Raw genomic sequence first — 15,334 nt, forward strand, 5'->3', positions numbered from 1 at the left:
CAGTCTGATACAGAATAGACTTTAAGGTGTTATTACTGGTCTATAAATATCTTACGCTGGTCCTACCCCATTATTTATCAGATCTGCTACAGAGATATGAGCCGAGCAGAGCTCTTAGATCTTTAGGAACTAGTCAGTTAGTCCTGCCTCAGGTCCAAACTAAACATGGAGAGGCAGGGTTTAGCGACTATGCTGCTCATTAATGGAACCAGCTGACAGAATATTAGAATAGCCCCGAATTGACACTTAAATCAAAACTTAAAACATTCCTGTTTGAGCAGGCTTACAGCTCAGTTTAAAATACTCTGCACTTTTATTCTGTAACGGCACTTTAAATCTCTTCTTTTATTGTATCATTTTAAATTGTTTTAATCATTTTACTCTTATGTAATTGTTTTAGTGGACTTTTATGATTTTTATTCTGGCTTCTCTTAACTTTTATTTATTTATTTATTTATTTATTTTTGTATGAAAGGTGCTCTATAAATAAACTTGCCTTGCCTTACCAACGTGTGTTTTGGACAGTGGGAAGAAACCGGAACACACACAGGAAACCCATGCAGACATGGGGAGAAAACACCAAGCTCCTTACAGACAGTCACGCAGAACGGGACTTGAACCCACAACCTCCAGGTCCCTGAAACTGTGTGACTGCGACACTACCTGCTGCGCCACCGCTGCATAATTAATAATTATAACAATTTAATATGAAACATGATCAAATAGCCAAAGCAGGACATATGTTCACCATCAGGTCAGCAGGTTTCCTAATTTCTAATGAATATATATTAGCGTGGCTTACTGCAAGCCCGCCAAGATGAAGCACCCCAAAGTACAGATTTTCTTCTATTGCACTGAAATATTTCAGATAAAACTCACCATTCCAGAGTTGTTTAAAGAAACTGATTCTATGCCTTTTCTAAACATTCATGCATATTTAAATTTTAATGTACCGGGTTAAAATAAGATTAGAAATGCAAGGGCCTTAATAGTCTGCAGTATTTTTTTTAAAAAACAGGAATGGGGCATTTTAATTAAAATAAAAAGGATTTCCTTATGAATATCCAACATATCCCTGAAAATTTATAGAGGCATGTAGTATACATTCACAGAAAGTAATGACCATTTAAAAAAAAAAAAAAATCATAGATACTATTTGCATACTTGCTATAAACAGCTTGACATAGGGAACAAATGATCAATGTGAGTAGCGTGCAAATAATCTAAGAGCTACTGAGCATTCAAATATTTTTTTTTAATACACAGTAATATATAATTTATAAGAGATTAAGTGAAACAAAATAAAGACTTTACCATGCAAATGTACAACAATGCAATATTCTCTTTCAAAAATACAAGAAAATAATTACAGGAAAACAAGCAGTTAGGAAATTAGAACACACACAAATATGCACACAATCAAGGTCATGCATGAGACACATCAACCAAGGTTGTATTCAGAGTATATCTCAAAGCAAATTTACCTTCGCTGTCTGACATAGCTCCCTGTAGATCATCCATAATAAAGGCTATGTCTCGATCATAGCCGCGAGTTCGTGATTCTTCTCGCATATGCTGCTGAACCTCTGGTAAAGAGTGACTGGAACCAAATTGGTCTCGAGAATCAGCAGAGATAGGTGGGAGCGGACCTGCAGATGCCCTTGCCATACCCATAGGTTGCCCAACAGGGCTCAGTGGACTCTCTTCTTCTGAGTTCTGCGCCACAATGGGGATACGGCCCCTGCTCTGACTGATGGGCAGACTTGTTGGTTTTGCCCTTACTGCACCAAATTGGGAATCCATGCCTTCACCGTCTGTCTTTAACCTTAGTGAAGAGCTGGAAAGATCTCTTTTGATGGATAAGTCAAGTCCATACACAGAGGAAGGTCTGGAAGATGGCCTGGATCGGGTACCACTGGGGTATGTGCCATCTTCTTGCAGGGATGCCCTTAAGGTAGGGCCAAGATTGAGAGACTGACCAAGATTCAGGGACTGAGACAAATTAGTGCTTAATGTAGTTCCTAGATACTTCTGCTGCTCTGCTATGTTCTTCCTCAGACCAAATGTGATTTCATCCTGTAGGAGCCTTGCCCTGCTAGACAGCCCACCCACTGCTGAGCTAGCGGAGGCCAAAAAACCACTGTAATCAGGTTCCAAGTCCCTGCTCTCTTGTATGGGGGAAAATTTTGTAATTTTAGGGTCAATCAATGCTCTCTTATTTTTTAACTGTTTCTGGTAAAGGACTGAGGCAGGAAGCTGTTTAGCAGCTTGTTTTTCTAGAGTAAGCCTTCCAATGCTATATTTCTCTGACTTAGGAAAATGTCTGAAACTATCAGCATGCAGATAGTGAGGCAGACCTGCGAGTTGTTCCAGGCCATCTGTGCCCCTCCTGAACTCTTGTTTAATTTGTTGTTTTAGCAATTTCAACTCATATGGCTCCTCCATTGCATCCTCATCTGGCTTACCATATGAATGTAGTCTGGAGGCAGCTTGTAGAGGCCCAAGGAAGTCTGTCACATCTGCTGTCCGACGAACTTCAGCTGCTCTGAGAAGTCGGTCAGTCTTGCTAATATCTTTATCAGGGATGTTGAAGCTTGAACTCAAACTTGTAGAGCCTTTGGTCAGCTCCCCAATGTCATCAATCATAACATAGTTTCTGGAATTGTGATGATCAATGTCTGCATAAAAGGAATCTGCTGAAATGCTGGACATGGGACTGCTTGCCATACTCCCTCTTTCTTCCAGACCCATTCTCAAGTCTAAGCTACCATATTTGCCCCCAAGGTGTGAGACCCCATAGGCACTCTCTGTAGATGTGGGAACAATAAGGAGAGGTTGATTCCGTATCACCTCATAGTTAGTGGTTATCTTTGGCTCTAAGTCAGAAAGAGTTGTCTGGTGGGATTTTTGTTGCATCAGAAGGAGTTGTGAGGCATGTTCGTAACTGGTTTGCTGGGATTGTTGGTTGAGTGTGGGCACAGAGGAGTACATTGACTGGCTCTGGTATGAGGGCACCTGTTGGTGATAAAGGGATTGCTGCTGGTACAAATTCTGTTGGGAGAAGTGACTTGGGGTCCCAGTTTGAGAGGCATACTGATAATGAGTGTATGGACTTCCAAGTTGTGCATACTGAGAATCAGCTTCTGTCTGTGGTGGGATAAACTGATTAAACTCTGACTGAGGGGCAGTTCGTGGTCTTTCCAGTCCATGGCCATTACCCCGTGCTTCTCTGATGTTACTGACCTCACTATCAGACATATAGTCACGTTCTTCAGCTACACCTTGTAAGTAAGCTCTCTCTCTCTTCTCCCTTTCTTTCAGTAAAGCTTCCTTTCTTCGATTAATGCCCATCTCAAGATACCTCAGTTTGGCATCTATCTCTTTCTCCTCCTCATCTAGCTCTGCTTGCTTCTTACGAAGTTTAGAAGATTCCCTTTCAACCAAATCCAGTTCTTTGTCAATATCTTGTAAGATTTTGGCTCTGGCCATGGTGGTATTTCTGCACATTCTTCTTCGCGCAGAACCAGTACTGTATCCAGAGGGGCCAACAATAGTATCATCTTCTGGTGGTGGATGGGGAAGGGTTCGCTTTACTTTCTTTTGAGAGCCCACAGAGGTAGCACTCTGTGAGCTTTTGCTCTGCAAATGAAAAAAAATTATGTATAAATACAGTTTTATATTTATTAATAATTAAGGTTTACAGTTTTTAAATGTAACTTTTCCTTGTCAAATATAAATATGAATTTCGCCAATAAATGGACATGCTTTGTTGTCAACAAATAATCACATATGCATATTACCACTGCAAAAAATGCAGAAATATCAGTACTACTAATAAAAAAAAAATTGAAAAATTAAATGTTTACTCTCATTAGTACTTACAGAATAGGCATCTGCATACTGGTACATGATTCTGTCATCAGTGGTGGGACTAAGAGATTTGGGGTCAGACAGAGACCGTTGTGAAGCCTTCAGAGACCTTGGGCTACTTGATTGTCTTGAAGGTTCAGCTGTTAGCATCTTCTGTGAGCCTTTGGCAGGAGAGACAGGTGAGACTGGGGAATACAATACCTTTGGAGATTTTGGCATTGATGCAATCCCAACACCATTTGCTTTTAGATGTGTGCTGACACCAATGTCAATGGGAGTTGAGTGTCTCTTGTCTTTGTCAGATATGACATCAGAATCACTTTCTGTTTGTCCTCCTCTGTGTAGGTCTACTGTAGTATCTATTTGAGCTCTAACTGGGGACCTCTTTATAGTCCCAGAATGATCAGTTTGAACAGAGATCTCAGCCACAGTTTGGACCGCAATGCTGGATACTTTTGAGCCCTTGCCCCGTTCTCCATCAGCATATCTGCTTGAGCGAGATCTGCGTCTGCTTCTAACAGGGACATCCCATTCATCTTGATCTTCATCATCAGTTTGCATACAACTGTCAATACCCCTCCTACTTCTTCTCCTCTTGCCAGGACAAGGCTTTTCCACCCCTTCTTCTTCATCATCTGTCTGAACACCACTGTCTGCTATTTTCTTACTACTTAATCCAACAATTTGCTCAGTCACTTGATGTGGTGTGGAGGGCAGCTTCTTGGAATACTCTTTTAGAACACTTTCTGATTTAGGTATGCTTGAAACACCAGCAGTGTACCAATCCTCACCAGCTAACGGATCATGGACAGTAACTGCAGATAATGTAGCATTGTCTTTCACTGGCCAGTACTGGCCATTATCTTCTTTTGAGTACTGGGTGTTGAGAACAATGCCTATGTCAGCAGGCTGAGACATTTCTTCATTTGGCTCAAAACCATATGGATATATCTTCTGCTCTTCTAACTGATGCTGTAGTTGCTGCTGTAGCTGGTGAATTTGCTCTAGTTGTATTTGCTGCTGGGCAAATGTCTCCTGCTGAAGAATAAAATGAGCTTTGCGTTCTTCTTCTTGCTGCATTAGGAGCTGCTGTTTCATGCTCTGAAGTTCCTCCAATTCTTTTTGGACAATAAGCTGTTCCTGCTCACGATAGCGCTGTATCTCCTGTCTCTCCCATTCAAGCTCCTCAGCAAGACATAGCTGCTTCAGTTTCTCTAACTGCAAAAACTCCCGCTCAGCCTGGTACTGCTGGCTCTTACTGTCATCCATTGCAGGGAAATTTTGGGCAACCAAGGCATCCAGGGAGGCTGCAATGGCCTCAAGTGTAGAGTCAGAGTATAACTCTGGGAATGCTGTTAATGAAGGTAAGAGACTGGCTAGGGAAGGAAGGATATCCTTAGACGGATACGCCTCCAAATATATAGATGGGTCAGTTCCAGTGGTTTGTATAAAATCATATGGTGAAGGCTGCTCTTGAAGTGTTGAAAATGACTCTCTTGTATTTCCCAGAGTGTTGCATGTTGTACTGAAAATTGAGCCTGGCTGGGTCGTAATTGCATATGTGGATGGAATGGGAGCACCAACAGATGAGTATACAACTCCATTTGATGATCTTAGTATGCTACTAACACCTAGTGATGTTCCTTGAGTGGTGGTTATCCCAGAAAATGACAATGTGCCTTTCTTGGAGTAGTCCAGGGCTTCATCTGTAGTGGTTGGAAAATGTACACTTTAGTCAAATATATCAGCTGGTCCTGCATGCACTGTATACTGAGGTCATGCAGATTCTGATGAAAGAACTACAAAAAGGAAACCAGACAGCATGCATAAATCTTGTGATTCTTGTCAAGACTAGCATGATGCAAAGCCAAAACACTGAGGGAGAACACGAAGGCACATGCATGCATCTGTGTAAAGAAAAAGAAAAAAAAGACAAGTGAATGAATATAAACAGCAACAAAAAATAAAAGCTCCACAAAAACCAAAACATAAACTGAAATACACCCACAAAAATGAATAAATAAATATATAAAATAAAATAAACCACTTCACAAAAATACTGACCTGTTGACATTTTTGCTGATGTCAAATCAATGGCCCCATCTGAAGCCCCGTTTTGGTAGGCAAACCCATTCTTGTTTTTGTAAGGGAACAGGCTAGTTTCCATATCAGACACAGAGACCTTAATATTACTGAGGTCTTCAATATCAAGGGGTGTAGCATTGTCATACTTATCATGATCATCTTTGAAGCCAAACTGTGTATCTTGTTGTGTGGACACTGGAGGCTGTGTTCTACAGCTACTAGTGAATGGAAGCCTATAAAGGACATCACAGCATACTGCTCGTCTACCTGCTGTTAGATCTACAGGTGTATCCTCCTCCTCAACAACAGTCATAATTACTCCAGATGAAGAAGACAGAGCAACCATGGCTTTCATTGTTTTTGAAGTAGTGAGATCTATTGCTTCAGCAGCAGGTGGCTCAATATGAACAGGTAAACCAGCTTTATTATTTGTACAGGTTATTGGGGCCACTGTGACTGGTAAGGTGGAAGCAGTGTTTGCAGCCACACAAGACAGATTAATTGGGATCTCTGTACTGGTAGCAGGTTTGGGTTGTGAATTTACAGGTTTGTATATGATTTGCGCTAGTGGCTCAAATGGCTTGTATGCTGTAAGCGGCAAAGGCATTGAAGTAGTAATTCCTAAGTTGAGGGGCGTATCAGCTGTGTTATTATTGTATGCAATTTTAGCAGTGCAGGTCACAATAGTGATACTATCAGTCACAACAGAGAGTGTTGTAGCAGGAGTAATCTCAGCACTTAGGTTAACAATTTCTGGTTGCACTGCAGTTGTTTGTCGTCCACTTGGATCAGTTGAGAAGGACTGTCGACTTGATTCAGGGGCTGTTAGATCCATTCCCTGGTCAGTCATAGTAACATTAACCTTTAAAGTTGTGAGGTCTATAACATCACTAGGATATTTCATTTTTCCATTTTGTAAAGGCTTTGTTTGTGTTTTTGCCATATCTGGCTGGACTATGACTCCAACACTGGCAGTATCTGACATAGATTCTAGAGGAATTCTTTCTTGGACAACTGACACAGTAGTAGTCCTCTGAACTTCAGTTGTCACAACTTGAGTAACGAGATTGGGTGCTGTATCAGGATGCTGTTCTGTTGTTGAAATTGCAGAGTATACTTGGCTCATACTTGATACAACTTTATCAGGTCCTCTTATTTCTTGACTCTCTATTGACTTTGTGAACTGGGTAAATGTCACTGGTGCAGTTGGCAACACTGGTGCTTCTTGCTGTGGCTCAAAAAATGTTTGAAACTGTTGGATCTGAGTTGCTGCAACTGATGATGGACCCACTGCAGATAAAGCCTCTTCTGAAGCAGACACAATTAGTACTTCCTCCATCTCCATCTCTTGTATATCCTGATTAGCTGTGGATAATGGGAGCTGAGTAATCATTATAGGCGCAGGACAAGCTGTTTTCAAGGGTTGTTTCTCAAGCTCTTGCCTCACAACTGTTGGTTCTATTGCAGGTGTTGAGGTAATATGTTGTGTAAAGGTCAGTGGTGTTGACATTTTGGTTGCTTCTTTTGTCAACATTGATTCTGGTACATCACTTTCAGAAACTATAGAAGGTGCATCATACACTGTTGAAGCTGCATATAATGAATGTGTCATAGCTGGTGCTGAAACTACTGTTGGTGCAGTATATACCATTTTTGTTGTAGGTGATGTAGAATTAACTGTCGCTTTCTGTATGATTTTTGGCCCCTCAGTCACTGGCTGGGGTTCAGAAGTCAGTGCTGGTGCAGCTGCATTTGGTAATGAAACCATAGTTGATAAAGAAGCAACCAGGGCAGTTTTGTGTGGCACTTCTACAATTGATAAAGAAGTCACTGTAGAAGAATTATTTATTGCTGTGTCAGTTGGAGGTACTGATGACACATCCACAGTTAGTACTGGAAGTACTACAGCTGATGATGCCATGAGCGGGGCTGATATTACTTTTTGTGGTGCATCTACAACTGGTGCTTGAGCCAAAGTTAATGGTGCAGATACAGTAGGTGGAGAAAAGACTCTTGGAGCAACAGCAGGAACCTGAGTTGGGAGAGATGACCTTCGGACTGGAGCTTGAGTTGTAATACCTTCAACCGGTGATCCTGGTTCAGATGGCAATGTTATGACCACATAAGTCTCAAGAGTTTTAGCAAATCGAGGGGATAAGGGAGATTTTGGTGATGAAATACTGTATTTGCTATCAACAGGGGCAGTCAAACTGAGTGAAAGGGCACTGGGGGGTTCTCTTGTTCTTGGTAATGTTGCAGCACGGCCTACATGGGCAAATGTGGGTTCAGGAACAACTGGTGGCTTTACAATCTCTCTTGATCTGTGGCTAAAAACTAGACCAGCTGGTATAGACACTGGTTTTGGAGGAACTGGGGGTGGTGGTTTATGTACTGTGGTCACATTTTGCTTTACTACTTCACTTTGAACAGTGCTGGTCATATCTGTAAGGGACTCAGGAAGAGTAGTCATAACACATGATAGAACTGGGCCTGAGCTTTGGCAAATGGTTGGTTCATGTAGGGCTGGTGGTGAAGCTGCAGGTGGTGGTGGAAATTCAATGACAGGTCTTCCTGATCTTTCGCGAGAAACATGTGTTTCTTGAGGTTCAGATTTGGTTGACACAGAATTTAATTCTGTAGCCAGACTTTTTGTTTGCACAGCTGGTTTCACAATATGAGACTGTGATGTTGTTACTGAAGCATCTGTTTTAGGCTTAATAATCTCTGTCCTTGACTGTATGTCCAGTACCACGGATTGAAGAGGTTGAGAAGGTACATCTCCAAATTCAGCAGTTGTAGTTTTGGTTAGAGGGCCTTCATCTGTGGCAGAGTGCTGTGCAAGGGTTGTGGTTGGTACAGCAACAGGAGGTGCATGAAAGTTTGTGGTTGCTACATGTGAACGTTCTGCATTTTGGCTATCACATAATATTTGAAGAGAAGCTGTGTCTGGGGTCAAAATTGTTGAAGAAATTGTAGATGCAAAAGATGGTAGTGATACTGCTGGCTCATGATATGCTGTTAGTTCTGTTGGTTCTGATAAAGGTGCATAAACAGAGGTTGTGCATGAGGAAGGAATCAAAACCTGAGATGGGCCAAATGCGCTTTGAACGTTTTTGAATGTTTGCTCTGCTGAGACTACTAGTATTCCAGAATTAACTGGAGATTGGGATGGTGAAGTAACTAGGTCTGGCATTTGGACAATAACTGGAGCAACTACTGGAACTTGAACAATGGATTGAAATGAATCGTCTCCTGTTCTGGACCCAAGAGTTGAAGTTGACTGTAAAGATGGTACTTGAAGTGGATATTCCGATGCAGGAGACACAACATCAGGCATTTGCACAACAGGAGCAGTTCCGCCTGGAATTGTGTCCTGTGATGCAGACATGGAAGGTAATACACTTGAGCAAGCTGGATCTGCAGACCCTACAGCTTCCACAATGACTTGTTTGGATAAAGAACTATGAGCTTGCACAGGCAACGACTCTATAGATAATGCAGACATAGATGGAAGTGTAGAATAGTCTTCAGTATATTGAGCAGAGGTAGGACAAGTCTCCAGTTCAGGTCTTGAAATTACTGACTGCAAAACTGAATCCATCACAGGTGGTGCCACTTTATCTTCTATTTTAACAACAATGGCTTCTGAGGTAGGCAATGGCTTTGGTGTTTGTTTTGTAGATGGGGTTGGTTTTGGAGACAGTGGTGGTTTAGAAACAGATACTTTGGCTGGTATAGGAGCTGGGGTTGTTTTTTGAGTCAATGGTGGTTTAGTAGAAAATATTTCAGCTGGCTTAGATGTTGAAAATACAGGTGGTTGAGAAACAGAAATGTCTACTGGAGCACAAACAGCAGTTGGTTTTGGAGCTAAAGGTGGTTTAGAAGCCTCTGGTTTAGAAAATTCTGATGTTGTAGAAACTGTTGCTACTGTTGAGACTGGTGGTGATTCCCTTTCTTGAACAGGATGGGCTTTTACCAATGGTAATTTTGGAACTGGCTCTGAGACTAAATCTGGCATTGTAATTATAACTGGAGCAGAGTCAGGTACAAATACTCTTGGAATTTCTGTAACACAGGCTTCTGAAATTAATTCTTGCTCTGGAGTCTGCTCTTGAAGTGAATCTGGAGATGAAGTCAGTGGAGATGGTGTTGAATCCAAAACAGGATGAGTGAACACATTTTCTATGACAGGTTTTGATTTAGGGACTTCACAAACAACAGATATTGGTTCAATTTCTACTGACTCTGTCAGTGCTGAAGGTTCTACAGCTTCAGCAGCTTGTGTAGAACTGTCAAAACTCTGGGTGGTGTCAGCTGATATATCCGTTCTATGTTTAATGCTTTCTTCTTCCTCAGCTTCTTCTTCACCTGAAGAACACTGAGTGATTTTCAGGTCAGGAATAGGATAGAGAGCTTTTGTCACTGACAAGTCTTGAGGAGGTGACTCATTAGTGTCAGGCTGCATAGCATATTCAGTAGGTTCAACTGCATATTCATCCTTAGTGTTGTCCTCTTCACCACTTGAAGGTATCAATATAACCTCAGGGGAATTATATGAAGGTTCAGATGACGATATAGGAGATACTGGAGACAAAGGACTTGATTGTGTAGGACTTGATGTTCCAGGTGTCAGAACCTCTTTTTGTGTTTTCAGCAAGTCTTCATCTGCAGGTTCTGCATTCAGCTGAGATTCATTTTCTTGACAAATAGAGTGTTCATCATTTCCTGATATAGTCACATAACACGTGTCAATGACAGCAGGTGCAGAAGTGTCCATCAGCCAAGCTGCACTATCTACATGTGCATGTTTAACTGTCTGTGCTTGGATTGTGAGCGCTCTCTTTTTCTGCATCTCCTCATAGACCTCTTCTGGTGTTCTAAGCTTTCTTACTGCTTCTTCTACAACCACCTTACTTAGAAAATGATCCTCTGAAAAGGTATGATCAGCTGCTGTTGTCTGTGCTGGTTCCTCCACTAGTGATTCATAAGCATAGTCCTCTATCAGCATTCCTCCATAGAGTGGCTCAATCTCAGGTGGAGTGACTTTCTTTGTCATGGATTTAAATGCTTGGGCTTTTCCCATCATTTCTTCATATGCTTCTTCTGCACTTTTTAAAGATTTCTCTTCTGGAAGCAGGTGGGTATAGGCATTTTCTGGCTTAGACTCGAAACTTGGCAAGATGTTAGGGTAAGAGGATAACTCATGTGCTTTCAGGTCTAAAGCTTGCCATTCATCTTCACTTCGAAATACATCTCCCATTGTACAGACATTAGTTGGTGGATTGTCTAGACTTTTCAGTGCAAGTAAATCAGTCTCCTTTTCTTTTTCCAGAATCTTAGAACTTTTCTCTAGCATCTCCTCCCCATCAGAGGAGTCCTCTATAGTTGGAAGGGCTTGTCCTTGCCTAGGTTTGACTTTCATTTGCTGTTGATCCTCTACACATGCCTTCTTGTGGCTTGGGCTGCTATCACTTTCTTCATCAAATGAGGACACAGATGTAGGTGATGCAGTTCCTGGTGTGATGCTAGATGCTTGCATGCTAGAAGACCCATCACCTTTTGACCTGTCCTCAGAGTCCTCAATCAAACTTTCCTCTTCAGTAATTTGTCTGATGGATTCTTTCTGTTGGGCACTGATGGATACAGTGCTGTTAAAATCTGTTGTTTCTTCTTTTTCAGTGTCATCCAAGACCACTATTGTTACAGTTTCCTCTGTTGTTACTAACATCGGTATGCTTTGAATATCTTGCTCCTGTGTTATCAAGCTATTGTCTGTACTCTTCCCAAGATCCACACTTAGCTTCTTTAGGATTCGTTGGGGTTTACTTTCAGTGTTTTTCATTTCTGACTCTCTGGCCTCATGATGCATCTGATGCTCATTTTCTCTAATCTGCATCCTGATAAAGGGGTCCTCATATTTTGGAGATAAATTCTCATCTGTACTCATTTGCATTAGCTGTCTCCGTATGAACTCCTCATCTCCAGAATCTGGGCTGTCTGTTTTAAACTCCTCACTGCTAGAAGATGTAGCAATCCGTTTCCTTCCCCTTTGGAGCTGAGGTGATGGTTCACTCTCACTGCTGTTCTCTACAGAGGTAGCATGCTGCTTAATAGTAATAGGGTCCTTGATATACACTAATTCTGAAGCAGTTTTCTTTAGCGAAGATTCACTAGCTTTGTGGATTTCTTTAAGCTCTTCCTCAGCTGAACTGTATGACTCAGGAGAAACAGGTAATATGTACTGTCCTTGTTGGTTGACTTTCAATGTTCTAGCCTCATGCTCCAACACTGATAATACTGTGCTGTCAAGCTCACATGGTGTAGTAGGACTACTTCCAACCTGAACCACGGCCTCATCATTTTGGATAGGCTTATTTATGTCTGATACTGCTTCCTCTTGTTTATCTACTGGCAGCTGACTTTCAATTTTCAGGTCAGGGGTCTTGTCCACAGACTCTTTCAGTTGAACATCTGTAAGCTGGTATGAAGTGGGAGCAGCAACGGAATAGTCAGCAGCAAGTGGAGGTAAAGTTGCTGGCAATCCTTGGTTTTCAGGAACAGCTGTAGGTATAGTTGGGCTAGTTATGGCTTTCTTCACAGATGACAATGTAGAGATTTGTCCAATGTCTTCCATCTTCCCGGCCAAGGCTCTCTGAGTTTGGCAGTTCAAACATAGCCACTCAGCCTGTCACAAAAAGCACCACAAAATACACAATTCTTTACATAATATAATAACATAATATGGTAATATACACTTAGGTGAATGAAAACATCTTGTTTTGTATTGCCTTAAAGGCATTATGTAAAAATGCCATGATTCTGGAAACTGTACTTTAAATATTTAAAATCCAAACACCATAGCCTGCACCTAAATTGCCCTTATGCTTTCATTCAGTCAAGTTACCATGATCAATAAAATAAATACATTTTAAAAAATCTACACAACTGCTGTGCTGATTTATCAAGTATGAAAATGAATTTGGCCAATAAAATAAATTAAAATTTAAGAAAGTAAATTGCTGTCTATGACTCTCTAAGCATGAACTTCTCAGCCAAGAGCATTTTGGAAAAAAGTGGCACTATCTTCATCAGAATATATAAGTAGTATAAAAATGAGCACAGATTTGAACAGGCTTAACGACGTGCAAACAGTTAATCTGATGTGAGAAATGAGATAGAAACAAAAAGCAGAGCTGAATTCAGTGCATGCAATCAAGTTCCAGCCTACTAACTCATGCAGATGTTTCCATAGTGAGCCAATAAAACGATGGACTTGTAATGCACATGAGCCAATGAATATACTCATAGCTGGACTTTGATGTCTAGCATTAAGTGCACTTCTCTCGCTGCTGACTAAACTTTAGTGTGTGATAAGTGATAATGATAAGTCTGGACAAACTGAAACACTGTTTTTCCTAAAGTAAAATAATCAACCAATATATTGCAGTGTATTACGTGGTTTTACTACACTAGCTGTGTTTGTTTTTTGGGTGGTATCAGTGTAAAAAAATAAAAAATAAAAGTACACTGTAATGTCTTTATACAGGAATATCTACATCTAATTTTGTACTGAAATGCTATGTGCATAAATTAATATTACTTATATTATCTATTATATATTGTTTTTATATTGCAATTATAGATAATTTTCATATGTAAATCAAGCTTTATATACTTAAATGCACTGATTTGAGAACACAGACACTCCAATGAAGAATATAATATAAACATGAATCTAAAAATGGTCTATGATATTGGCACATGCCTATTTTGAGCCCAAATCTTATTGTACTCAAATTTCATGAATAAGGGGTTATGTCAAAAAAAAAAAAAGAGATGATTAAAATAATATTCTAACCAGAACAAACAACAATAAAACAGTAAAGAAAATTACAATAAATATTATTTTATTTTCTACACACAAAAAAAGGGAAAAAAAGAAAAAAAGCACTCACTTTTTGAACATTCTAAAATTACTGTGACCAGGCAAGTCGTTGCATAAACAAAGATTAGCAAAGACTCTTCTTTGCACATGTCTAAATTACAGTGAAATTCCAGACAACACAATTAAGGTCTGACTGGGTCATAGCTGAGCGTCTCAGTAACAATCAGGTTCAATTCCCATATTCAGGAGAAAGCTATATCCTTGGCACTTTACACTTTGAACTCATTTAATTAATACGTAATGATTTATTACTAGATTAGAAGCAGAAATCAACACTAGATGATAAACTATAATCTGATTACAGTTGAAAGATAATTTCTCCGTATGAATAAAAGTATAGTATCTAAAAGACATATTTAAATTGCATTAGGAGTTGATGATTACATTCATAAAAGTCAAAGAACCATCCACTTGCAGCCCCACAAACCAAGCTATGCTCAAGGCAAATCCTGTGTGGGGCTTATTACCAGCCAACTTGCTGTTTGTTGTTTAGCTAAAGAACAAATTTTGTTTAACTGCTAAAAAGTAAACCAAATAATTCAAAATGTTGTTAATTGAAAAATGGTACCCTTGGTATTTAATGCTTTTAAGAGCTACCTCAAAACGTTTTTTTTTCTACATTGTTTGTTAATACTAAATGTAATAATCTTTAAATAATTCTCATTGTGATGTATAATTCTAATGAACCAATTTAAGTTTTAGTGATAGCTCTAAATTAATTTTGTACACATGTTCCTTTTCAGTCTCATATTTCCAAAGCAATAAAACAAAAAAAACACTCTCCTCACTCTTTGGCACATCATACTAAACTGAGCTGGGACTCATTCTCATTTAAGGGAACGGGTGCTGTGTCATTGCCTTGTGATATTTTAATCAAGGTATTACCATAATGATACTATACCATACTGATATAACAATCACACACACACACACACACGCAAAGAGACCAATATACCATTAATTCATTCATCATTGTCTGTAACCACTTATCCAATTCAGGGTCACCGTGGGTCTGGTCACAAGGCAGGAACACCTCCTGGAGGCAGCACCAGTCCTTTGCCAGGTGACACACACTCACACATTCACTCATACACTCACACTGATTTTGAGTCACCAATCCCACCTACCAACTTGTGTTTTTCAACCATGGGGGAAACTGGAGCACCTGGAGGAAACCTATGTGGACATGGGGAGAATACCAACATACTAATACTAATATAATTTTGGTGTTGTTGCCTCTGTTCATCGTCTAGCCGTCTGCTGTTTTGATAGCATCATCACTGTTCCAAATAAGTAGCATGTCAGTGAAGCTGGTTCTGAATCATGTGTCTGGCAGAATGCCATGCTTGTCCTCTTCTATTAGTGGACAAGCCGTAAGGACAAACAGGCCTGAGGAGCAGCCTCACAGGAGCCTACATTCTTCATGATTAACTC

General features: G+C 40.3%; 1 protein-coding gene across 3 annotated transcripts in view; it reads right to left on the reverse strand.

Annotated features, from left to right (window-relative positions):
- The window catches only part of pclob (piccolo presynaptic cytomatrix protein b), a 60,023-nt gene that overhangs the window by 31,572 nt on the left and 13,117 nt on the right, over window positions 1–15,334 (reverse strand). For all 3 annotated transcript variants that reach the window (XM_066685581.1, XM_066685582.1, XM_066685580.1), the window contains exons 6-8: window positions 5,935–12,640; window positions 3,883–5,576; window positions 1,485–3,639 (exon numbers count right to left, since the gene is read on the reverse strand). In XM_066685581.1, coding sequence (XP_066541678.1) covers window positions 1,485–3,639; window positions 3,883–5,576; window positions 5,935–12,640 — 10,555 coding nt within the window. The remainder of the gene's footprint in view (window positions 1–1,484; window positions 3,640–3,882; window positions 5,577–5,934; window positions 12,641–15,334) is intronic.

Source organism: Hoplias malabaricus, chromosome 11 (assembly GCF_029633855.1).
Source record: "Hoplias malabaricus isolate fHopMal1 chromosome 11, fHopMal1.hap1, whole genome shotgun sequence".
In the NCBI taxonomy this organism is placed as follows: Eukaryota; Metazoa; Chordata; class Actinopteri; order Characiformes; family Erythrinidae; genus Hoplias; species Hoplias malabaricus.